Source organism: Elephas maximus, chromosome 15 (assembly GCF_024166365.1).
Source record: "Elephas maximus indicus isolate mEleMax1 chromosome 15, mEleMax1 primary haplotype, whole genome shotgun sequence".
In the NCBI taxonomy this organism is placed as follows: Eukaryota; Metazoa; Chordata; class Mammalia; order Proboscidea; family Elephantidae; genus Elephas; species Elephas maximus.
In genome coordinates this window covers 34266582-34293704 of record NC_064833.1, presented here as the reverse complement: position 1 = coordinate 34293704, position 27123 = coordinate 34266582, and the positions used below count along the sequence as shown (strand labels likewise).

General features: G+C 38.0%; 1 protein-coding gene across 4 annotated transcripts in view; it reads right to left on the bottom strand.

The window, feature by feature from the left end:
- RSPO2 (R-spondin 2) overlaps positions 1-27123 on the bottom strand; it is a 193451-nt gene that overhangs the window by 47303 nt on the left and 119025 nt on the right. For 2 of the 4 annotated variants that reach the window (XM_049854306.1, XM_049854305.1), the window contains exons 4-5: positions 24841-24984; positions 22599-22787 (exon numbers count right to left, since the gene is read on the bottom strand). In XM_049854306.1, the coding sequence (XP_049710263.1) occupies positions 22599-22787; positions 24841-24984 (333 nt within the window). Of the gene's footprint in view, positions 1-2983; positions 3657-22598; positions 22788-24840; positions 24985-27123 lie in introns of those variants that run through there. The other 2 variants (XM_049854307.1, XM_049854308.1) reach the window with 2 other exon arrangements.

Genomic DNA, 27123 nt, shown 5'->3' with positions numbered 1-27123 from the left:
CTGGCAACTAGAGATGCCAGGTCATCAAAGAACGGGAAGGTAATTCACAGGAGAGACCCCTAAATTTTACCCTAGATTCAGTGTAAACACACGATTTTACGTTATGACTTTTCTGTAAAGTTATTCTCATCACACCTTTTAGTAACTGACATTGATCCATATTAGAGGTAGAGCTCCTTTTTCGGTAATTTCAGCAGACTGGTTGATAAAATATACATTTTGCTCATACACACATGAATACAAAGGGAATGAGGTATGTAAAGACTGGTATGTCTTCTGTGTCTTCTTAAAATCCTGAACCTTTCCATATTAGGGTCTTTGAAATAAAATTGCAATATGGCAGTGCTGTATCAGACAGCACTCTCCTAACTACTTGAAAATTTAGTTTCCTTTCAAATTTAAATTTCAAGTTAGAAGAAAGAGATGAAACATTTAATAGAACCAGGGGTTTGATCGCCACAGAAATTAGTTTTTCTACATTGCTTGGCATGTTTGTTAAACCAAATAGTTAGCTTCCGGTTCACAGTAAAACCTTTGCAAATTCAGGGCTTGAAAATATTCAGAAGAAATTAAAATTAAACCAGAAATGCTCAAGTAATTTCAGTCTTGAGACAGTTTAAGACTGTTCACCCCTTACCTAGGTAAATGCTCCAGGTACCCTCCTGAAAATACATTTTATCCTAAACCTTTCATTTATGAATTCCTACAGAATTACTTAACATATTCAAATTAAAGGTTTTCTTTTCAAAATACACATTCTCTCTGCCCACAATACTATCAGCACAAAAGGTCATTTATTAAAGCTATAATATCCCACCCACTTAGCAAAAATAAATAAAATAAAACAGACGTTAACTCCCCAGCCCATCAACCAAATGGATTAGAGACTAGGTGGCTCACCTGATTGTGGCTACAGAAAGAAAGGTCTAAAGAGTCTGGGAGCTAAACACAAAGCAGAGGTTCAGGAAAAAGCAGTCCCTCCCAAGAGGCACAGAACCTCTGAGGACGACAGGTGACAGATGTGGCCATGGACCAAAATAAAATAAAGATCTGGCCAACCTAGCTGGAAAGGAATTTAAACACAACAAAAGCTCATGTTAGCACATGTTGGTGCCAAATGTACTCTGCAATCTCTGACAGTAAAGCATTTTGATGACCCGAGGCTGTTCAGTCACGGAATTGAAAGGAAAACCTTCTAAACAGCTACCTCGGACTGCCCACCACAAATGCTACCCACATTTAGCCACTATACGAGCTAACATTGTACTGTGCCAACAGAACTGAGACCTTGCTATTACTGTGTTTTTAATTAATGAAAAGGGTCAAAAAAAGTCTTCAATCAGCATAAAATACATTTTGACCTTCTCTATAAGAGTAAATCTAGGTCTCAAGATAGTGAGCATGTCTACAGAAGACGAGGAGAGAGATTGTGGAGAAAGGAAATGTGTATGTGAGCAAAATAAGATTATAACTCTTGCTTGTTATTAACTCTGGCCAAGCCTAAGTAAACATTTTTTTTCTTCCAGTTATTATTGAGTCATATGGCCACCGGCAGGAACTGTTATCACTTCATTTTCTGCAGAATGTTTCAGAAACTTGAAACCTCCCACACTTTCCCCATGTGAATACTCTGGATTTTTAAACAACCATGAAGTGTTTGCTTCCAAAATTGAATACATTTGATGGCCTGGTGGTATAGCTGATCTATTACAAACTGCTTAGCAGGGGGAATGGGCGGGGGGCGGGGGGAGGGGTGTACTGAAATGCTACTAGACTAAAGGGCACAATGATTGGAAGTTATAATGAGATGATTTTATAGAACAGCAATTTAAATTCACTAAATTAGCATTAGCCCTAAAGATGTCTCCATTGTGCTTTTGCCTCCCTGTTTAGCTGTTTCAATGAGTCAAAATGCAGAACACGTACAAGCACACAGTCTGAATTGCAGAGATTAAAGACAGAAAATTTCAAAAATTTGTCATAATATTTTTTGCATTACTGACCACCATGAAGCACCTTCTCCACCGATACAGAAACATGAGACAGAAGATGTCAACGAAGTTAACTCTCAAGCATTTTATCTACATTCTATCAACATAACAAGGGGAAAACAAAACACAAAAAACCTATCTGGAATCTCAAAGTCTAGTATGTGCTAGAGTTCCTGGTTACTGCAAACTGTTAACATGCTCAGCTGCAAACCAAGAGGCTGGAGGTTTAAGTGCACCCAAAAGCACCTCAGAAGAAAGGCCTGCTAATCTATTTCTGAAAAATGAGCCACTGAAAACCCCACAGAGCACAGTTCTACTCTGACACACACGGCGTCGTCATGAGCTGAAATCGACAATTGTTCCTTTCGCGTGTGCTACTATCTTGAGAGTAAAATGAAACATTGATTTTTCATGGGCTGTTTTACAAATAAAATGTTTCTTTTAGATAAGTTTTTAAAACAATTTCTCTCCTAAAAGCTTGCGATTGCTCAATATCATCTTTGAACCAGAAATAAGTCTAAGGATGTCTCTAACAACAGCAGATCCAAACTAAAATCCTATAAATCAACATAGAACAGAGCTTCCTCAAAGTGATAGGCTGTAGCCACCCCAGAACCTTCTGGATTTTGCTATTTTAGCACCTTCAATTTCATATAAACAATGTGAATGCAGTTTTTGTTGTTGTTGTTGTTGTTTTGCCTTTTGCCTTTTGCCACTGAACTGGCTAAAGAAAAAGCTTTGGTCAGAGTGGATTTCCTTATACTTGTCTACTTCTTCCTGCACTTAGGGCTAGTTCTTGAATTTTCACAGAGGTGGCCACTTCTGCATAGCAGAGAAAGTGTTGAATTTTGCCTAAAAAAAACTCAAAATGTAAAACACTAGGTTTCATAACTCCAGCCAAGCTAAGTATGTGTGTTCTATGACAGATGCTAGCCAGAAATGCAAATTATTTCTACAAAGTTCTAATCCTGTTATCAATCCCTTGAGACGCACCCCCCTTACCCTTCATCCCTCCCCTGGCTATGGTTCTACATTTTTATTGCATGTTTTAAAAAAGAAAAACACTAGTAAAGCTACCCTGGATTCTAGTTTAGAAGTCCCAAGAGATGACAGCGAGGTGTTGACTTGAGCAGTTTTCTAATTAAAAAGTCAGATGGTCTGTTTCTCTTAGAAAAGCTTCAACTCCCAGTGTACATGCAATAGATACGTTGCTCACAGCCTCTTGGCCCAAGGCCATTTAGCATCTGCCTCAACAAACTCCTTCCTAAAGAAGGATCTAGCAAGCAATGGAGATTTAAAGGACTTGGAAAATCTGAAGAGCCCCCCTGCCCCCTGCCACGTACAATACTGAAAGCAAATGGCTTTTATAAAAGAACCAATTTGAAAAATATTAATAGATAAATGTGGAAAGGTCAAGTGCACTGAAGCTGTTTTAGGCATTGATGAACTGCCAGTCACAGCTCCCTCCTAATAAAATTCCTTAGAAAGGCTTACTATACCTCCTTGATGCACTTCTCAGGCAACTGGCATCAACATTTTTCTATGATGGCTGTGTGTTCCTTGCTGTCAGCATTTGGTTCTTGCTTTCATTTCAGTTGTAGCAGCTTTCAACCTTTTTCCAATCTTGAATCACTTCATCATCACAACTCATGGTTTTAAAAATACCTATTATAATGAAAAGCCATGCATTGCACCAGAAAAATGCGTATTTCATCAATTTCTTTCAAGACTATGGATCAGGAGACCCTTATACCAAGAAGACAGCAATTATATCCAGACTCTAGAATAACTATTTGAGATTCATCTGGGGCTGTGACAAGACCACAATCAGAATAAAAATTAAAAAGAAAAAAGTGTATCAGAACAGATCCACTAGAAATCATTCTCCTATATCCTTCATCTAGGAATTATTTTCTGTGGTAGCTTTAATTCAAACTGCATGAAAGCTAAAAGCTTGGGTATACAAAGGCCTCACCAGGTCCTTGGTCTAGATCATGGTGATAATAATAATAATAACCTAATAAGTGAACACAAAATAATAGCTCATTAAAACAAGGGGCAAGTTTTGAAACCATTTATGTAAAGGTAATTTCTGTACACTGTACTCAATAAAGGAGCCCTGCTGGCACAGCAGTTAAGAGCTCAGCTGCTAACCGAAAGGTTGGCAGTTCGAACCCATCAGCCACTCTACTTAATCATAAGTATCAAAAATTAAGATCTAAATTTGGGATACTGCTGACTCCTTTACAGTACTGGTTTTGTAGCCTGAAATCTTCCTAGGAAGTCCAATTAAAAAACTCAATTTTTCATTGCTGGTAAAATGAAATATCTTTTTTTAAAAGCTTTAAAACCAGTTTTGTCCCCTTAGAAAAATGCAGGTAACAGGAAACCAAAGCTTTCATTCTGATCAATAGGAACTGTATATTTGCTTTTTCTAGTTGGTGGGTGAGGGTAGTTTTGGCTAAGAACTCATTCTGATTTTTTGTTGTTAAATAGAACAGATGGTAAAACAACGTTTTAATGTGTGGACCAGCTGGTTTTGAAACAAAGGTATAAAATGAACTTAAATCGTGGTTGCTCTTTGTATTTGAGCTATCTTTGTTTCTCACGGGGCTTCTATCTCTTGCAGCGGACAAATGCACTGATTTTCTCAATATGGAAAATGCCAGCATTAAAGCCAAATAAAGTCGAGTTTAAGATAATTGCACTAGACTTCATCAAAGCAACTTGGCACTCATCGAAATTCACTCCCAGTTAGCTGATGAGATTTCATCAAGCTGCTTAAGAAGCAGGGAAATAAACAAAACTGGAGAGACAATGAAAACAATGTGACAACTGTCAAACAAAATGCCGAGCACAACATTGAACATTTCCCTAAATGCAGCACTGAAACTTCTAATTCACTCTCTCACACACACACACACACACACACGCACATACAAATGCACCAGGAGATTAAATGACCACGTATCTTGAATGCTCAATAATCTTTCATTGTGCATTCGCTGCAAAACACTAATTGTGGAATCATTTGGTACTAAGTACTAAAAGTTTGCATAAAGGATCAACAATGTGAAGGATGTATGGTTTTTAAAAAGTTTGGAAATATGAGTGCTTAAGAGGTCACCACCCTTGTTTGAACTCTTTTAAGCAAGTTCTTAATAAATGTAACCTATTATAAAAGAAATGGTTCAAATTAGGCTACTAGCAATGTTATAGTTTTGCAACGAGATACACTCACATGTCATCCACCTGGCAGAAAGATTTCACCAAGGGGTTGTTGGGATCTATAGGTCTTATGTTTCTGATAAAGTAGAAGCAAACTGGTAACGGCAATACAGAGTGCTTTGCTTCAAACAGAGCTACAGAAGCTAGCCAAATAACGCTTAATTCAAAGCATATTTGATGACTGTATTAAGTCAATCTGTGCACTCAGAGTTGATAATTATACCAAATAGAGGAAGATCTGAAATGCAACAGACATTTGACATTTGAGGCAGAAATTACTTTAAATTACTCAAGTTAGCAATACCATTCTAAACATGTAAAATACAGGAACACTACATGAAATCTTTGCACAGATGCAAGACAGAGGCATCCGGTTCCCTTCTATAGGTTCTGACATAAGATGAAAAGAAGACAGGGAAGGCAGCCTATACAATACACATCTCACCTGGATTAGCACTCAGTTGCTTTTTACTATTTCATCGGAGATGCATTTCCTTTAAAACTTTCAAGACAGAGATATAAGAATTTGTTATTTTGGAAAATATACTCTTTAAATCAGCCAAAGTGTGGTGTACATTTTCTGTTTATAAATCCAAAATAATAATCAAAGACTTTCTGCTAATTTAGGTTTCTAGTTCTGATTATTATCTAGGACTAGACATTCGAATAACTAAATTAAGACTGTATGAGTGACTACAAGTCACCATCAGGCTATTATCACCAAAAGAGTAAGGAGGAAAGTTGTGAGACTAAAATTTTCTCCGAGGTAAAAAGGAAGATAATACCTACTGAATTGAACGTTACAGAGGCAGTTCAAGATAAAATAGTTGTGTTTAGAGCTTATCATGAATTGTGCTTGTCTACCTTGTACCATTCCCCATATGTCTGTCAGTTTGTCCTACTGTGGGAGCCTGCATGCTGCAGTGATGCTGGGAGCTATGCCACCGGTATTCAAATACCAGCAGAGTCACCCATGGCAGACAGGTCTCAGCTGAGCTTCCAGTCTAAGACTAGGAAGAAGGACCCGGGGGTCTACTTCTGAGAAGAATTAGCCAGTGAAACCTCATGAATAGCAGTGGAACACTGTCGGATATAGTGCTAGAAGATGAGCCCCTCAGGTAAAAGGCACTCAAAAGATGACTGGGGAAGAGCTGCCTCCTCAAAGTAGAGTCAACCTTAATAACATGGATGGATAGTCAAGCTTTCGGGACCTTCATTTGCTGATGTGGCATGACTCAAAATGAGAAGAAACACCTGCAAATATCCAATAATAATCAGAACATGGAATATACAAAATATGAAACTAGGAAAATTGGAAATTGTCAAAAATGAAATTGAATGCATAAACATTGATATCCTAGGCATTAGTGAGCTGAAATGGACTGATACTGGCCATTTTTTAATCTGACAATCATATAGTCTACTATTCCAGAAATGACAAGTTGAACATGAATGGTGTCGCATTCATCATCAAAAAGGACATTTCAACATCTATACTGAAGTACAATGCTGTCAGTGATAGGAAAATATCCATACACTATGACTATTATTCAAATTTATGCACCAACCACTAAGGCCAAAGATGAAGAAATTGAAGATTTTTACCAACTTCTGTAGTCTGAAATTGATCAAACATGTAATCGGGATGTACTGAAACTACTGGTGACTGAAAGATGAAACTTAGAAACAGAGAAGAAGGATCAGTAGTTGGAAAATATGCCTCAGTGACAGAAGCAATGCTAGAGATTGCATGATAGAATTTTGCAAGACAAATGACTTCTTCACTGCAAACACCTTTTTTCATCAAAATAAACGGGGATCATACACATGGACCTCGCCAGATGGAACACACAGGAATCAAATCGACTACAGCTGTGTAAAGAGACAATGGAAAAGCTCAATATCATCAGACAGAACAAGGCCAAGGGCCAATTGCAAAACAGACCATCAATTCCTCATATACAAGTTCAGATTGAAACTGAAGAAAATTAGAACAAGTCCCTGAGAGACAAAGTACGACCTTGAGTATATCCCACCTGAATTTAAAGACCGTCTCAGGAATAGATTTGATTCCTTGAACACTTATGACCGAAGACCAGATGAGTTGTGCAAGGACATCACACATGAAGAAAGCAAGAGGTCATTAACAAAACAGGAGAGAAAGGAAACACCAAAATGGATGTCAGAGGAGACTCTGAAACTTGCTCTTGAATGTCAAGTAGCTAAAGCAAAAGGAAAAAAATGATGACGTAAAAGAGCTGAACAGAAGATTTCAGAGGGCAGCTTAAAAAGACAAAGTAAAGTATTATAATGACATGTGCAAGGACCTAGAGTTACAAAACCAAAAGGAAAGAACACACTGGCATTTCTCAAGCTGAAAGAACCTAAGAAAAAATTCAAGCATCTAGTTGCAATACTGAAGGATTCTATGGGGAAAATACTAAACGATGCAGGAAGCAGCAAAAGAAAATAGAAGGAATACAGAGAGTCATTACACCAAAAATAACTGGCCGATGTTCAACCACTTCAGGAGGTAGCACATGATTAGGAACCAATGGTATTGAAGGAAGAGGTCCAATCTGCACTGAAGGCATTGGGGAACAAGGCTCCAGGAACCGATGGAATACCAACTGAGATGTTTCAACAAACAGATGCACCACTGGAAGTGCTCGCTCATCTCTGCCAAGAAATTTGGAAGACAGCTACCTAGCCAACTAACTGAGAGAGATCCATATTTATGCCTATTCCCAAGAAAGGTGATCCAACTGAATGCAGAAATTATCGAACAATGTCATTATTATCACACACAAGTAAAATTTTGCCGAAGATCATTCAAAACGGGCTGCAGCAGTGTATCAACAGGGAACTGCCAGAAATTCAAGCTGGATTCAGAAGAGGATGTGGAACCAAGGATATCATTGCTGATGTCAGACGGATCCTGGCTGAAGGCAGAGAATACCAGAAAGATGTTTACCCGTGTTTTACTGACAACCGAAGGCATCTGGCTATGTGGATCATAACAAATTATGGATAACATTGTGAAGAATGGGAATTCCAGAACACTTAATTGTGCTCACGAGGATCCTTTACCTGGATCAAGAGGCAGTTATTCGAACAGGACAAGGGGATGCTGAGTGGTTTAAAGTCAGGAAAGGTTTCCATCAGGGTTGTACCCTTTCACCAGACTTATTCAATCTGTACACTGAGCAAATAATCCGAGAAGCTAGATTATATGAAGAAGAACTCAAGGTCAGGATTGGAGGAAGATTCATTAATAACCTGCATTATGCAGATGACAGCTTTGCTTGCTGAAAGTGAATAGGACTTGAAGCACTTATTGGTGAAGATCAAAGACCACAGCCTTCAGTATGGATTACACCTCAACATAAAGAAAACAAAAATCATCACAACTGGACCAATAAGCAACATCATGATAAATGGGGAAAAGATTAAAGTTATCAAGGATTTCATCTTACTTGAATCCATAATAGATGCCCCTGGAAGCAGCAGTCAAGAAATCAAAAGACTACTGCACTGGGCAAATCTGCTGCACAAGACCTCTTTAAAGTATTGAAAAGCAAAGATGTCAATTTAAGGACTAAGGTGTGCCTGACCCAAACCATGGTGTTTTCAGTCACTTCATATGCATGTGAAAGCCGGACAATAAATAAGGAAGACTGAAGAAGAATCGAAGCCTTTGAATTGAGGTGTTGGAGAAGAATATTGAATACACCATGGACTGCTAAACAAACAAACAAATCTGTCTTGGAAGAAGTACAGCCACAATGCTCCTTAGAAGCAGGGATGGCAGGATGGCATCTCAGGTACTTTGGACATGTTATTAGGAGGGACCAGTCCCTGGAGAAGGGCATCATGCTTGGTAAAGTAGAGCGTCAGCGAAAATGAGGAAGACCCTCAACAAGATAGATTGATACAGTTGCTGCAACAACGGGTTTAAGCATAACAAGGATTGTGAGGATGGTGCCTGACCGGGCAGTGTTTCATTCTGTTGTACATAGTGTCACTATGAGTCGGAACCGACTTGACAGCACTTAATAACACCACCACCTTGTGCCGTATTTAACTGTATTGAATTTATATATCTAAACAAGAGACTATAAACTACTCGCAGGAAGGGATCCCAACCAATAGTAAACATGTTACTGAATTTAGCTCATGGCTATGTTTCATACCATTATTTCAAGAGGAAACACAGTGTGCCTATTTCATTCATGAAAAAACTAAGCTTTGGGAAATTAAGTAGCTTGACTAATGCCACCCAACCAAGAAATGTCCAGGACCTGCAGATACAAATAAAAACTCTTTCAATTATTATTCCATACTATATTTTTTCCCCAATATATGGCCATCCATCATCACTGAAAGCATAAAACAGAAATTAGATGACTATTTGTCAAAGATGTCTGAGTGTGTGTTGGGAATTGGAGGGAAGGCAGGAGAAAAAAAAAAAAAACACACACAAAATGGGTGAGGGGTAACAGACACGTAACACACGGCTCCCCATCCCACGCCACAAGTACCACAGATTGATAACTACAGTCTCCTACTGCAACCTGCACTTAACTCAGACTCCTTCTCACCACAATATTCCAGGCAGCTGCTAAAAGCCGGTATCCTAAATGAAACTACCTTAAATTATACAAATGAAACAGGGCCTTGTAGGAACATTTTATTCTTTGACCAGAAAAATATTTTATCTGCGCACTTTAAATTTTCAGAGCACTCCAAGCTCACTGGCAGGAAAACCCATTAGAAGGTTAACATGACAAGCTAGAAAATAGGGAATAATACATTCAATGATTTTGGTAAATGGAAAATAGAAGTAGTAGTTAGAAACAAACAGTTCAGCTTGGGTGAAAGTAAAACGAGTCTTGATTTAAAAAAAGGAAAGAAACTGGACAAACACAAACTGAGGAATGGCCTGGCTTAGAAAGTTGGCAGGAAAAGATGTAGGGGTCACAGTGGACCGTAAGGCAAGGCAAAATTCTAGGCTCTTTAGAAAAGCAAGCATAAAAGAAAAATGCATAAACTTCAGAATCCGTAAGCAGTCTCTGGTAATTCTCCCATTAAACCCAGACTCTGATCAGTGTTCTGCCCCAAGATTTGGATGTACAGTTTATCCTTTTACTAACACCTTACCAACACAACCTTCAGTCTCTTCCATTTTCAATCAGCTTTCTACTAAAATATTTCTATGCTCAAAAGTCCACTATGGCTCTCCACTGTGTACAAGGCAAAATTAAAAATTTCTGCCCTCTGCATAGAGACTTCACAGTCAGTATGAAACTTATATTTTTACTGTGAGTTTCCGTGACTGCCATTCATGGAGCTCCAGCCAGCCTTGCCTGCTCACCCTCCCTTGGGCACAAAAGGCACACTTTGGCTCCCACGTGTTTCCTCACAGTGTTCTAAGATGATCTCCTCCCTTTTTTAATGTGGCTTCCATTCACCCCTCCTAATATTACATTAATTCTCACTCTTCAGGAAGTAGTCCTTGGCCACAATAGCCAAAAAATGGTATTTTTTCCTATAATATAAAAACCCTTTTAAGAATACTTACTTGGCATTTATTACATTCAACTTTTCTTCTTCTCTAATAACTATAAATTTTTTATTTATACCACTCCCTGTTCCCAATTTGCCCATTTCTTTAGAATATTCCTCAAATAACTCATTTGAGGAACCTACTGACATGGCAATAGAGAAATCATGGACTGTATTGGGATCCCACCTCTAACACTTATGGCAATTATCTTGGAGAAATAGGTTCAAAGGCAGACACCACGTAACGTATTTTAATAAAGTCAGTTCAACTTAGTAAATTCTTAAAATCTGTATGGTTCTCTCATAACCAATATTTTTGACACATTAACATATCAAAAGTCAGCCTTAGAGAATTAGCAATAATCATAGAAGGTAACCTAAAATATTAGTGCCGGGCTTGAGATAATAACTGCATTAAATATGTAACTTGTGGTCTTAAGAATATTTTACTCTCTTGACAAGAAACCATGCTTATATACAAAAGGTAACTGCTTCCATATCTAAACCCCTCATGAACAACTGCCTCCTTTGCCATGAGGCCAAAATTGGATGGTGCCCGACTACCATTACTGAACATTTTGATCAAAAGTTCTACAGAAGAATCCTGATCAAATGGGGGAAAATGCAGAAAACAATTTAAAATTCTCGTAGACTCCAGACTTTCTGGAGTCATGGAAGCTGTATGAATCCCCAAAACTATTGCCTTGAGATAATCTTTAAACCAAAAATATCCCATGAAGTCTTCTTAAAACCAAACAATAGTTTAGCTGAACTAGTAAAGAATGTCTGCCTGGACCACTGCACTCTTTTGAGATCTATCTATACGGGGTCAAATTGACAACAGCAACTCAAAAGATTAGGCAGGAAGCTTAGGAAGCAGTGGATTTATGTTAACGGGGAAGAACAACTCAGAAAAGGAGGGTGAGAATGGTTGTACAACTCAAAGAATGTAATCAAGGTCACTGAAATGTACATGTAGACACTATTCAATTGGTGTATGTTCTGCTGTGTATACTCTCAACAAGAAAAACAAATTATTTTAAAAAAGGTAACTGCCCCCCAGTACAATAAAAAACCAGTATAATAGACCTGTGCATTTTCTAGATTTTCTAGATATCACGAAATTCCAAATGTATTCAATATCCTCTAAAAGAATCAACTAAATAACTGCAGTCAATGAACAGAGCTGATCAGTCAAAAAGCCCTGATTCCATATTGCACATGCTTCTATCAGGATTATGCCTTCAGCTCTCATCAAGAAACATGCACCAAGCTGCCTTCTGGAAACATACAAATGTGATACGGATGTTGTCTTAGTCATCTAGTGCTGCTGTTACAGAAATACCACAAGTGGATGGTTTTAACAAACAGAAGCTTACTCTCTCACAGTCTGGTAGGCTATAAGTCCAAATCAGAGTATCAACTCCAGAAAGCTTTCTTTGTGGACACTGGAAGAAGGTCCTTCTCATCAATCTTCCTCTGGACTAGGAGTTTCTCCGTGCAGGAACCCCAAGTCCAAAGGATGGCTCTCTTTCTTGGTGGTATGAGGTCCTCCCCCTCTGTTCACTTCCCTCTCCTTTTATCTCTTGTAAGGTAAAAGGTGGTGCAGGCCACACCCCAGGGAAACTCCTCTTACATTGGATCAGGGATGCAACCTGAGTAAGGGTGTTACATCCCACCCTAATCTTCCTTCACATAATCTAATCTTGCCTCATTAACCACAGGCAGAGATTAGGATTTACAACACATAGGAAAATCACACCAGATGACAAAACGGTGGACAATCACACAATACTTGGAAATCATGGCCTAGCCAAACTGGTACACATATTTTTGAGGGACACAATCCAATCCATGACCAACGTTACTGAGTATATCATCCACCATACGACCCACTTCCCTGGAACCGTTTCTTCATGTGGAAAATCCACTTTGAGTGCTGCAGAAGTTTCATCTCCTCGCCGACCTAAAATGTTTTCTGTGAGAATTAACAGTAGTTTCCTCAATTCTAAAATGTAAATTCCATTCAATTCTATACATACACATTTTAAGGTGTCTAAAATTGAAACTCTATGTATGGATATAGATATATATAAAGACAAAGAAAGAGAGAGTCAGTTCCTGGGTGGTGTAAATGGTTAACCCCTCAACTACTAGCCACAAGGTTGGCAGTTTGAATCCACCCAGCGGTGCCCCAGAAGTAAGAGCTGGTGACCTGCTCCTGAACGGTCTCAACCTGAAAACCCTGTGAGGCAGTTTTACTCTGCACAGGTGGATCTACACACGTCAGAATCGACTCGATGGCAACTCACAGGTGGATCTACACACGTCAGAATCGACTCGATGGCAACTCACAGGTGGATCTATACACGTCAGAATCGACTCGATGGCAACTAACACCAACAACCATTCCTACACATACGCACACACACACCATACACACACTGAATGCGTGCAGGGGAGATTTCTCCCTCCAGAAGCTAGTTGATATTGTATGTTATAATTAATAATCTATTTTAAATGAAGATGGAACCACATCTACCTTTAAAAGCAAGTAGGAATCAAAGGCTGGTAGCAATCAAAGCCAAACGTTTGGCTCAATTAGTTCAACCATACAGACTCCTGTGGATTTTTTTTTTTTTTTTTATCAGTCTTGAGCTCTTATTCTAAGTTAACTTTCTCCTGGTTCTGATCTTTCAATTTTTTTGTTTTGTTTTTCCATATTATCACATATCTTTTTATGATTTAAAAAAAAAAAAAACCTTGCCGTCAAGTTGATTTCAAAGCTACAGGACAGAGTAGAACTGCTCCACCAGGTTTCCAAGGTACGATGGTGGATTCAAACTGCTGACCTGTTTTTGGTTAGCAGCCATAGCACGCCATAGCTCTTAACCCTGCGCCCACTAAATCCTTTCAGTAACAGGCAGGGTATAAGCGTATAACTTCAACTATTAGATGTATCTTGACTATACAAATATTTTACTCCTAGTTTCCAAAGTCTTCAAATACAAAAAAATAACACTGTCACAAAGAAATATTAGGTCCAAAAATTACATAAATAGGACAATTGGAAAGCAAAGACTACCACCTCTACATTTTTAAATTAATGGTGGTAATTTTTGCCAAATAATCCTTCCGTCCTCCCCCCACCCCTGCTTCCTTTTGCACAAAGTAATTTTATCATCTTAACCACTTCTGCAGGACGACAGATGTGAATCACACTGGGATTTTAGTAAACCACTGTCATTATTTCCATTAAAATGTTTTCTTGCTGCCTCCCGCTTCTGGAGAACATCCATGCGCACAGCTCTAGGTCTGTCCAGTAGCTGGAGAGGTATTTACAGGAAATCTAAATGAGCCAACCGCCTGTTTTCTTTTTATCAACACCATTTAAAGATCCCAGAGAGGTGTCTGATGAGGAAAATAAGTTGTTCTAAGAAACCACCAGGGGATTTATACTTAAAATTTTCTTATCTCAAAAGGAAGGGGAAGAAAAAAAAAATCCCCTGAAGGGGGGAAAAAAGTCTGCCACGGACAACATGTGTGTCCCATTAAAGTTGTTTTTATTTTGGAGCGTTGTAAAAATTATTTTATATTTTTTACATTAAGAGCAGTGTCACTCACTGCTGTGTGGAATTCATAGAAGAGCCCCTTTGGAATTTTCCTGTCCTTGCCTCATCATACAAGGAACGTCAGGGCTTCAGGGGCACAGGCAGTTGAGAAATCCTTTTTACAAGTACCCATAAAAGAGACTAGTACATACTGCTCGGATTCTAATTAAATGGGGCCAGTAGAGACTCCAGATAGGAAGCTGTCGAGAATGGCACAGGCCTGTAGGCAAAGTGGTGACTTCTTTCACTCACTCACTCCTCAGCTGCACTTGCAAGCAAGGCTGGCCCCAAGGCTGGTTTGTAATGAAACTGGAAAAAAAGGTTGTCTTATATCTATTCCCTCAGCCTCCACATTCTGGATGCTTTGCATTCCCTTAGACTGCTATGTCTACATCCATGTCCGTGCTCAGGAATAAGTTCAGTCTTGCCCTCCCTGGGAAGTACAGGGGCTTTTCATAAGCTCCTATACACCATCGGGGCCCACTTTCCTGCTGTTTCATTTCCTCAGACCCTTATCCTCTGATATATGCTAAAACCTGTGAAAACCAGAATCTGTGTAAAGCAGAAGCCTCTCATGAGAAGAAAAACGCAGTATTTCCCATGAACAGACAGCGATAGAAAAGTGGTAAGACTTTGCACCCTGTCAAAAGCATAAAACTTGGGAGACATAAAAAACAAGGCAATCCCGTCGAGTTCTGGCTATAGGTTTCGCTATATGAAAACTAGTCATTCTGAAAACGAACCCCACCCACTTTCCAGGAAATGAGTGAGTGAGTGAATAGACAGACAGACAGATAAATGCGGGGGGGGGGGGGGGGGGGGTAGGTACTTTCTAAGCCACTACCCTAAAGGCACTTAGATAAGACCTGCAGGTAGATCTTTGTTAAAGCTGAAAGATCAACTTTGTATGCTAATTACACATTAACATCTAAAATATGGCTACTTATGCGTGACTCCTAGTTTACCATCACTATAAAATGCACATCACAATTAGCTGCAGTTTATTCAAAGTACCTAGGAAATTGTCTGATTTGTTTAATTTACAGCAACTAACCCAAATCACTGATTTTCAAAGAAACATAAACATTCAATACCGCAAACAGAAGGGAAATAAGAATTCCCCTTGCTTAGATGCTCTCTTCTTTGTATGAAAATTTCAGTATCTACATTCCTGACAACTATGGAAGTTTCAAAAGAAAAGAGATTTCCTCTTATCCTATTCTCCTCCAAACTACTCTTGAGAGGTTGGCATGTATAAAGTAAAAAAAAAAAAAAAATTTTTTTTTTTAATGTATAAAGTAGACCACATAAATTGTGACTCAAATATAAACAAAATGTAGAGAAATAAAGAACATATGTCTAAAGCATGTTTTCTTGACCCTATCCTACTGAAAATGTGCTTATTTCCTGCTCTCGGTTTAATCCGTCACAATCCACAACCATCTTTATATTCTCTAAATACCTAGTCCACATGTTGTCACGTCAGTTTATATCCAGAAAACACAGATTAGAGAGATCTTACCACTATTTGCCATTTTGAAACATAAATGTTTGCAGAGATTCAAGTTCTAAGTTGCCAAATAATATTTTCTTTTGATTCCTACCAAGTTAAAAGCCACTTTGCGGGGGAGGTGCTTAATGGTCAGGTAATATCTTATAAGAGGAACAAGTCATTTTCAAATTGAAGTAGTATGCTCCTGAAGATTTTGTATTTAAACTGTAGCACAGTGCTGGAAGTGGCTTTAAAGAATTATACTGTATTATTACTAACAACTACAGTATGGTGAGCTGAGGCAGTCCCAAGCAAAAGAGGCAGAAAGCCATCCGAACATACATCTAAAAAAAAAAAAAAATCTAAGCCTCACCTAAATTACTTTTTAATAGTCTGATTGCTGAAACGTGTCAGAAAGAGAAAAACCATACGTGGCACAGGGCCATCAGATGTGGTGGTGGGGCTCAGGACTCCCAGTGCTTCCATGAACACCAAAGAGCAGGTGTCAGAGATGAACGCTGTACGTGGCTCAAAACAAGACAGACTCATCTAGAGGGCTGACTTTGAAAGGCAGTGGACGGAAAGAACAATCTTTAAGTTACACTTTTTCCCCCCAAGCAAACTGAGGAGTGAAGTCACTAGAATGATAGGAGAAAAGGGCCTTAACATAGGGGCAGCTCAACCAAAGCAAAGCCAGCAGCTCAACACTGGCATTTATTAAATGAGCTTTGGAGAATGTTTCAAGTTGGAAGATGTTAGGAAGTGTTGGCGATGGCAGGGTATTATGTTTTGAAAGGATTTGTAGAGTAAAAGTAAATATATATTTCTGAGTGGATGGAAAAATAGTTAAAAGCAGGCTACTTCAATGTAGGACAGTCACAGCTTTTTATCTTTGAGCTTTATTATAAGGTACAAAGAAAAGGCACAGGAAAACATTGGTTTCCTATGCAGCAAGATTTTGCTCTTACTCTTGCCTCTACCACTAACAACTTGCTAGTATCACCTTGAATCAGTCAGGATCTCAGGTCCTTCCTATTCCCTAAGGTATATAAAAAAAAAAAAAAAGGTATAGAGGTAAAAAATAAATAAATAATAATTTTTTTTTTTTTTTATAGAGGTAGAATCAACGGTATTCACAAAAAGGAGCCATTTAGTCAATAAGTAAAGAATTTTCCCTAAAGGGCTTGCTTCCACACCTTCCATATCCTCCTCCTATTCCTGACTTTCCTTCTTCCTGTTACTCCAGGGAGAATAAAGGCCAATTGTTGTACCTTGGATGGCCACGTGCAAGCTTTTAAGACTCTGGGCACTATACAACAAACTAGGAGGTAGGAAAGAAACACTAAATATGTTATTAGGCCAAGTAACTAGGATGGTCCATGAAACCATGAACCTAAAACCTACCTCTAAACTAAGGAAGCAAATCCCATGGGGTGTTTGGTTGTACATAAGCAGATTCAACAGCTGCTCTTTTTTTTTTTTTTTTTTGCCATTGTTGTAAATCACACAACTTTTGCCAATTCAACTTTTACAGCTTATTGACAGCAATTACAATACTCAGCTGTGCAACCCTACCCATAATCAATGCAATTTTTCCATCACCATTAACTTCTCTTTTCCCCCTCCCTCCTATCCCTGGTAACCACTACAGAATGTGTGGCTAATTGTCTCCACGAACAACTGCCTCCTTTGCCATGAGACCAGAAGAGCATTTTGATCAAAGATTCCACAGAAGAATCTTGATCAAAAGGGAGTAAATGTAGGACAGAATTTCAAATTCTCAAAGACTCCAGACTTTCTGGAGCTGTGGAGGCTAGATGAACCCCTGAAACTATTACCCTGATATAATCTTTAAACTTTAAACCAAAAATATTCCCTGAAATCATCTTAAAACCAAATAGTTTAGCTTAAGTAGTAAAAAAGATCTGAACATTATGCTCTTTTAAAAACCATCTATATGGGGTCAAATTGACAACAGCAACTCAAAAGATTAGATAGGAAGCTTAGAGAGCAGTGAGTTTACGCCAATGAGAGAGGAACAACTCAGAAAAGGAGGGTGAGAATGGTTGTACAACTCAAAGAATGTAATCAATGTCACTAAATTGTACATGTAGACACTGTTGAATTGGTGTATGTTTTGCTGTGTATATTTCTCAAGTGCAAAAACAAAATCTAGAAAAACAAAAAAGTCATGCTCCTTCTTTCTCAGATCTCTGATCAGTGTCACTTCTTCCCCCTCAACCCAGTCATTCACTAACTCCTTATCCTGCTTTATTTCTTCCCAACCCTCATTTCCACATGAAATTATACCATATACTCATCCATTTACCTTTTAAATGCCATTCCTTCCACTAGAAAAAGCTCTACAGGGCTTCTTGGGCAATCCAATGCCTAGAACACCAACGGGCACACTGAGTAAGGCTCAAAAAAATATCTGAATACATTTGTCATGGATTGAATTGTGTTCCCCCAAAATATCTGTCAACTTGGCTAGGTCATTATTCTCAGCATTGTATGACTCTTTACCATTTTGTTATCTGCTGTGATTTCCCTATGTGTTGTAAATCCTATCAGTATGATGTATAATGAGATGGATTAGTGGCAGTTACATTAACAAGATCTACAAGACTAGATAGCATCTTAAGCCAATCTCTTTTGAGATACAAAAGAGAGAAGCGAGCAGAGAGACATGGGGACCTCAACCACCGAGAAAGCAGCACTGGGAGCAGAGCGTGTCCTTTGGACCTCGGGTTCTTGTGCCCGAGAAGCTCCTTGACCAGGGAAAGATTGAAGACAAGGACTTTCCTCCAGAACCCACAGAGAGAGAAAGCTTTTCCCTGGAGCTGGCACCCTGAATTTGGACTTTGAGTCTACTTTCCCGTGAGGAAATAAATTTCTCTTTGCTGAAGCCATCCACTTGTGGTATTTCTGTTATAGCAGCACTAAATAACTAAACCAACATTCACAAAATCAGTTGTCTTGGGACTTTGGAAAATAACGAGGAGTCCCATGTAGGTAAGACAGAATATTTGAGGATGACGTTATAGTGGTAGCCAATCCTGTGAAAGAGTGGAAGACTAAAGCCACCTCCAGAAGACAACATTCTCTTCTGTACATAAGCATCCTCCCAATTCACATCTCAGCAACTACAATTTTGTACTCCCATTTGCCATTTAAATATCTGATAATAGCATGTTTATATTTTTCTATTAAGAAATGCACAGCAGGGTCCAGACTTGAAAGCCCTTCAAAAATAAATCCCTTAAAGTGGCAGGTTCTATAGCAATAGAATAAATTAATCCCAAAAGGATTAACTCTATTAGCATAGTCAGGGTAGAGAGTGGGGGCTGCAGACAGTTATATCTGCAGTGAGGACAGCCTTCATTTTTAAACAGTTCATTCTGGTTTTTTCCTTGTTTCCTATACTCAGTGTTCAATTTTTTTTTTCTCTGACCCACGGGCCATCTTTCTTTTTTTTCTATGATCTTTTATTCTCTACTTTTTTCTCCTTTCTCATTCTCCACCCTCCTATCTTGGTAGCTAAACCAAAGGTCATGTGCAGACTTATGAAGAGTTTTGCTTAGTCTTTGAGAGTTGACTGCACAAGTTGAATCCTTCCTGAAGTAGGAGGGTGAACGCCGCCAGATGTGGAAGGCTTGGCAAATGCATGGTGCAGCTACTGGAAAAGGGTTCAGTTCTTTGGTTATAAAACCATGCTCTTGAGCTTCCAAGTCTCTTCCTCACTTTACATACGACAACCACAGAACTTGTCCACATATTTTGGCAATTAATTCTAGAAGCATCAAATTTTAAAGGTGGTCTGGATATTAGAGACTGGCTACCCTAACTTCCTCGATTTACAAATGAGGAAATAGAGGCCAAGAGAGGTTAAGTGACTTGCCAAGGGTCACAGAATTAATGAGCTGACAGGGTGCAGAAACCTAGATCACGTGATCGCCAGGCCAAGATCCTGAAGAATGAGCACTGGAAGAGTCCCAAGAAACACTGCAGGTTAAGTCATCGGACATGAAAGATAACAAATCAAAAAGAAAAGATTGGGAATGAACACTGAGTAATCTCAAGTGTAACCAATCCACTACTTAAGATATTCCCAGATATACTTAATTTTTTCAAATCAAATAAGCATACGACAATTAAGAAAAAAGGTTAGAGCATTATACTGTTTTTAAATGTATCGTGCAGCCATTTATTTTCTCATATTTAATGGTTTTCAATGTAATGTCTTACACACTTAGTGACTATTCCATTACATTGACCTCTAACTTATGCCTTTAAGTAATCAAAAGCAGCTGATTTTAATGTGCCCGTGCTTCAGTGTGAAGAAGGTTAAGGCTACATTTGTGTGCAATCTGGTTAAGACTGGCCCCAACAGGAGAAAAATCTACACATGTGTTGAAAAGATCTGAAAAATGCCTGTATTCCCAACCTGATTACGACTTAGATTTTTGCATGGTTTGTCAAAGCAGATCACTGAAATCAAATCAAGATGTAAAATGGGATAAAGTGGTTTCCTTCTGGATTCTTCCATCTTTTCATTAATCACCATGACCTATTGAAGAAAGACACTTTTCCCTCTCTCACCTGGGGCAAGGTAGGATACGGCCGCTGGAAGTTACGCCAGTTTCTATCACCTGGTGCTCAAAGTTCCAAAATTCATGTTCTATTTTTCATTTCCTACATTTGTAAATAAAAGGTATTTTCTGGCAGAGTAATTTACCATTTCCAGCAATAATCAATTAAATTTTAATTCTTTCGCTATAAAACAAAGAAACTTCAATTTGACTTTTCAAACCTACTTATTCTACAGGTTATATGAAAAACTGAATTTATTAAAGTAAAAATGTAGATATAGGGACTAGAGTGAGAGCTGGTCTTTCCAAACAAATAAAACTTGGTAAAACCTGAAGATGAATTAACTCAAAGTCCAGTACTGGTGCATTTCTTAAAAAAAAAAAAAAACAGAATTATTAGCAGACCATACATTTGTTTGGGTGTAATTTAAGTTACTGACAGTGCAGGTTATATTCCATTAAAGACAGTAAACTGTTGTTGGTAGCATAAAAAATATGGATGCAATAAACATTATAGTTTCACAATTTAGCTGTTATCTACAAAATTTTCAAGCAAGGCTGGGGCTAGGTCAACACAGAGTCTTGGGGGGAGGGGAAAGTGCTGGCTCTCGTTACACATAAGCACGTTTGTTATAGGAGCATTTTCAGGTTAATTTTTGCTATTAGCGTAAACCACAATTGGGGGGACCACGTTGCTGGAAGAGGAATGGGGGGGGAGTAGTTATATAAACAATATACAACAAAGAAAGTCTTTATTTCCCATACCTGAATACATCAGGTTTGTTTTGAGGCACAAGATTGCAGGTTAAATGCTCTCAGCTATCCAAGAAGTGGCTTATTAGTTTTGTAAGAAAATATTTTCTTATATTTTGACTGAAAAATACCCAGTTTAAGTGAACAAAACCATCCTTGTTAGTGAAAAGCACATCCAAAAAAACTTTGTTTCAAAAACCCAGCAAGGAAAAGCACAACTAATTCAAGAGGAAAAGCTGCTTTCCTAAGAGTAGCTTCTGAATCTGGATCTAATAGTTCTCAAAGGCCATTCGGAGTCTTCAAGTCTTAAAAGTTTTGTCCTTCTCCATGGGTCATAGATAATTCTCTATCAAGTCGCATGATACGGATATCAAAAACTATCTTAAAAATATATGTCTTTGCTTTCTGGGCTGTAGTCATAAAGCTGAAAAAACTGTGCACCAACAGAAAGAATGAAGGAAACAAAAGCTTTGATTATTTTATGGGGCAATTTTCTAAGTACAACTTTGTTTATTTGCTTTCCCGTTTTGTGCACTAGAAAATTCCAGCTTCATCCCTGGTATTATATAGTATCTGCTAGAGATACAACAAGGGTAACAAGCAATCGATGCTTTAAGAACCACGGTGACGATGCTGAGAAGTGCAATTCAGGGTACTGATTGTGCTTCATCTGGTACCTCAGTTATGTACGTCTTCTAATTCCTAAATGGGCCTAATTTTGTTATTACACAATAATTACTGCAAATCAGCACAATTACGACAAAGACATGAATAAACACACACATACCAGTAGCTGTTTTCTACAAATTATTATCAAAACAAAGAGAAATGGCTAATTGTGGTAACATTAGGACAAGGTTTATTCTTCCCAGTGTTTGGGTAAGTTTATTTTAAGTTGTCATCTTCAACTAGTAGTGATGCAGATGACTCTAAAGATTCCATAAATCTTTCTAATCTAAACCCTTCTCAACTGTAAGTTGACTGCCCTCTCAGAGTAACATCAGCAAAGGCCTGATTTCAGTCTGATTTCACATGAGCCCGCTTTTAGGGTACATTAACCAAGCACACATGCACGCACGCAGGCACACTCACACGAACTTTTAGAAATCTCATTTTAAAAATCTCATTTGTAATCTATTCTTCTAAATTATCTTTAAGATATCATGAAAATAAATGAAACATTCACTTTACATGCTTCACAACTTAAACATTTGTCTCTAAATAAGTACACTGTAGAATTTTACCCCTTCACCAATGGTTATTTACCAGGCTTCCTGCATGGATAATCTCTTTTGGGAGACAGGGTGGCTACAGAGGGGGAGAATCAGAAAACACACAGCACATGACAGTGATTACCCAAACTCACCTCCTGGACAATGCCTCACTGCCATCTTACATCTCCTGGACTCTGCAATGGTTGGGCATGGTATCGTGTCTTTTGCCGGCTTTTTAACAATTTGCCGTGTTCTGGTTTCCAGACCCCATTTAAATCCACACGTGCGATTATTTCTGCTACAAGTTCCCCATTCGCTCCAATGACCAACTTCACATCCTTCTAATAATAAAAAAAAGAAACAAATAGCACTTTGATATGCATTTGTTCCACGGTCATCAAATTCATTTAGCAATGTTCCTCTACTCCCTCTCTTCCTTCCGATACCAAAAATTAAATTGAGCCCACAAAGACCTAAGCTTGTCTTTTGGGAACTATAAATTATTTGAAACAAGAAACAAGTGCCATCTAAGTAATTAAACAGCTGTTACATTCAGTCTGTCTTAGTTCATTTATTTGAAGGAAAGCTACTGATCCATTCTAATGGCACTGAAATTTATAATCTTTAACAGGATTCAACAGCTAAAACCTAGAGTATAAGACGTTATTTCCTTATGACAAAAGACAAAATTTTACAGGTAAATTATAATGCCCTCCCCACCAAATCACAAATGCGTTTGTTTTAATTTTGAAAGCTATTAGGGAAGAGGATGCGGAGGTTGTTTTGCACTTTTTGATTCTCTATATTTTTTCAACAGACAATTGGAAGCCACTGTATTTAGTATTTCTTGTTCTCCGTATTGGTACTGTACATTACTTCAGTTTGAAAAACACAAACACGATAAGATATTTGAAAATGCGTATTTTTCCTAGATATGTAAAAAGCTTTTAACATCTCTTCTGGCAAGTCCATGTGGTTGAAAACTAGGCTTAATCTCCCATCATCCTCTGGGAAGGGGGTAGAACGAAAATATATAGATATGCAAAGTTAAACCTTCTCATCAAATTTACCATTAAAAAAAACTCCTTCTAGTAAAGCTATTTAAGATTTCTCTTCAGGGTAATACACTGAATTTTATTTTTAATTTATCTTACAAGTCTCCATTGAATATCTGTAGTGGGTATGGGTCTTGCCTCTCAAAAGCAAATTCAGCCTTCTCAGTATGCTCTTCCAGTAACTCGCTTATTTTTTACAGGATTTGCATGAGTGTGTTAATTCACCCACGAATAGGAACACAATATACATCTCTTCAAAAAAACCCTCACGTAAACATGTTCCCCTCTGAAACTTTCCAATATATAATTACAGACTATTTCAGCAGTACTTCTACAGAAAATAGTTCTTAATTGTCTTTTAAGTCTTCATTTTAAGGGGATGCAAAGTCTCATTTTTAATACATAGCTCTGTCGTGCATCATATCAGCTGTATAATATGCCAGATAAAATTCAGGAGTGAGAGGACATGAAGATTCCATTACGCTGGTAAGTAGGTTCAGGCATTCATCAAAATGCAGCCACTGACAGGTGTTTACCTTTCAATCCATGGTATAGAAATACCAAGGCATTTTGAGAACACTCAAATATAAACTTTATAACGTGTGTATTCCCAATTACTATTTATGAATAAAAAACCTAAACCTGTTGCTGTCGAGTCGATTGTGACTCATAGCAACCCTATAGGACAGAGTAGATCTGCCCCACAGGGTTTCCAAGGAGCAGCTGGTGGATTCAAACGCCCAGCCTGTTGGTAGACAGCAGAACTCTTAACCACTGAAAGTATACATTCTAGGTGTCTAAATTTAGTGAAAGACATAAAATTGTTTTAATGTGCAGTCAATCACATTAAATAAATTTGGCACGAAAAATTTGCCTTCGATTTTTTTTTTGAAAGATAAAGTCAAGACGATGCTCCATAATTAATAGGCATAACAAAAGCAATCAAATAATTAACAGACACGGTACTGCTTGAAAACTCCATTTTTGTTCTAAATTAAAATTTTTTTTCTCCAACAGTTAGTACCAATTTATTAAGATAATAAGAAATGGATGTATTACATAGTCTATAAAAATGTTATTATCAGCACATAAGTAGTTTAACATGGCAAATATCCAACTAGTAAATTTTGTAACAAGATATAATAAACAACACTACCCCCCATCATCATGATGCCTGAAGAATCCAGAAAGTCTACAAAAAAACACTTAATTTCCAGTTTAAATTAACAATAAGAGAACACATTTGGTTTTTAGACTGAATATATCCAGCATACATTTTTCAAGAAATAAATGTTAAAATAAAAAGTTGCAGTTTGAGAATTAATTAAAAACCACTCACCCACACATTCCATGGTTTCATCTAATGGTGCAAAACCACCTGGACATTCATCAAAGCAACGGCCTCTATGCAAATAAAAGCCTACTTTGCACTTGGTACAAAAGTCTTTGCTAAAGCAAGAATCACAGTTTTCTATTCTGCATCCTAAAAAAAAAAAAATTAAACAGAAAAAGGGAAAGTTTCTGTCAAAGAAATTCATTTGTTTTGCAAATAAAATGTTCACGAGCTCATGGTTTAGCCCCGTTGAAATTTTAGTGGTCAGAGAAATGCATTTTATACCATTTGTTCTAATGCCACCTCTTTATCAATCATTCCTGTCTCTTCCCAACAGTTCGCCATATCAATAGACTGAATGAGAAATGGCCACTCCATGGCCATAGGCAACATGAGACCCTCCAGAAATGCCCAAATGATTAAAGTAAAGGATTAAAACTAAAAAAAGGAAACATCTCCATTATTAACTGCATTGCTGCTGGGATTGAAACCTCATCTGCCCTTCAAAAGACGTACAACGAAAAATACAATGAGAACACTCTAATCAGTGTCTTCTGATTCAGGATAAAAAATGAGTTAAGAATTTTAATTCTGAAAATATTTTAAAATGCATGGTCTATTACCTAGGCTCCTGGTCAATGCTCACATCTTCTTGCAGAGAGTGAGTTGACTTGGACAGCCAGTTTAGGTGACTTTGTTAAAAGCCTGCAATGTACCAAAGGCTTTACGTGCCTTTTCATTTAATCTTCAAAATAATCTTACGAAGCGAGTAGCAGTACTCTGATTTTGCAAATGAGGAAACTAGGAGAATGTTACATAGCTAGTAGTTGGTTCTGAAAGCCTAAAGCTATCTGCCTCCTAAATCTGTTCCTTTTTTTTTTTTCTATAACACACTTATTGAATTCTACGAAGGGCAGTTTGTGAAACATAAATGCTTACAGGTCTGTCTGAGTCCTAGCCATACCCTTACCTATTCTGTGACAGAGGCAGTTACACACCTCTCTCAGCCTCTGTTTCTTCATGTATAAAGCAGGGATGTCATTGGTTGAGATAATATATGTAAACTCTGGTGATGCAATGGTTAAGTGCTCGGCTGCTAACCCAACGGTTGGTGTTCAAACCCACCCAGTAACTACACAGGAGAAAGACCTGGAGATCTGCTCCTGTAAAGATTACAGCCTAAAAAAACTCTGTGGGGCAGGTCTACTCTGTCCCATGGGGTCACAATGAGTCGAAAATAGCAATAACATAATAGATAGTCTACAGATAGGAGCAACAGTGAATTAAAAAATATATTATTATTTATTTATTATTATTATTATTATTTTTACAGTGGATTAGAAGTATGTATTTTCCCACTAAACTGCACACATTACAAGCAGGTGTAAAGAGCAGCAATAATTTATAGGCTTGTATTCTAGGATAGATTCCCTGTGAGAAGGCCAAAGGATTGTTTAACTGAAACGTTAAGTTTTCAAAAGAGTATATTACATTATTACTTGTAAGAGATTTAACTCATGGCAATAAATAGCATGCAGACCTCGATGACAGTTCCATGACATGGCATGTCTTCATTTAACAAGCCTCTGAGTGCCAGCACTATATTTAGCACTTCAATGATTCAGAAAAGCTTTAAAATATATAGCTTAAGCAAAGAGATGATGGAGTAGAAAACACAGCCCACATTTAAAATCACTGAATATTAACATTTTGAAAATTGAGAAAATGAAGTCAGAAAGTAAAATTAACGGCTAAAAAAAGATTGCATTGAACTAGGCTACTTTATAAATAATAAGTTTCTAAAAACAAAAATAAAATGGAAACTCTTTACTTTTCAATTTTGAGTCTAGGCAGATTTTCATACATTAAATGGCCACCATGTAGCAGCTAATTCAACTGCTAAAAAGTTACCAAATTTACAATCAAAATGTTAACTATGTGTGGGTCAAAGTCCACAGTCAAATTACACTATCTCTGCTTTTGGGGGAGACCCTGGCGGCGTAGTGGTTAAGTGCTACAGCTGCTAACCAAAGGGCCAGCAATTCAAATCTGCCAGGTGCTCCTTGGAAACTCTGTGGGGCAGTTCTACTCTGCCCTATAGGGTCGCTATGAGTTGGAATTGACTCGATGGCACTAGGTTTGGTTTTGGTTTGGTCTTCTGATTTTGGGGGGGGCGGGGTAGGGATGGTGGGCACAAAAGAACAATTTATCACACCATAAAAGGTTCATTTGTATTCATAAAGGCTGTAACCTATATTTTAATAAAATGATGGTCTATAGTTGGTCAGC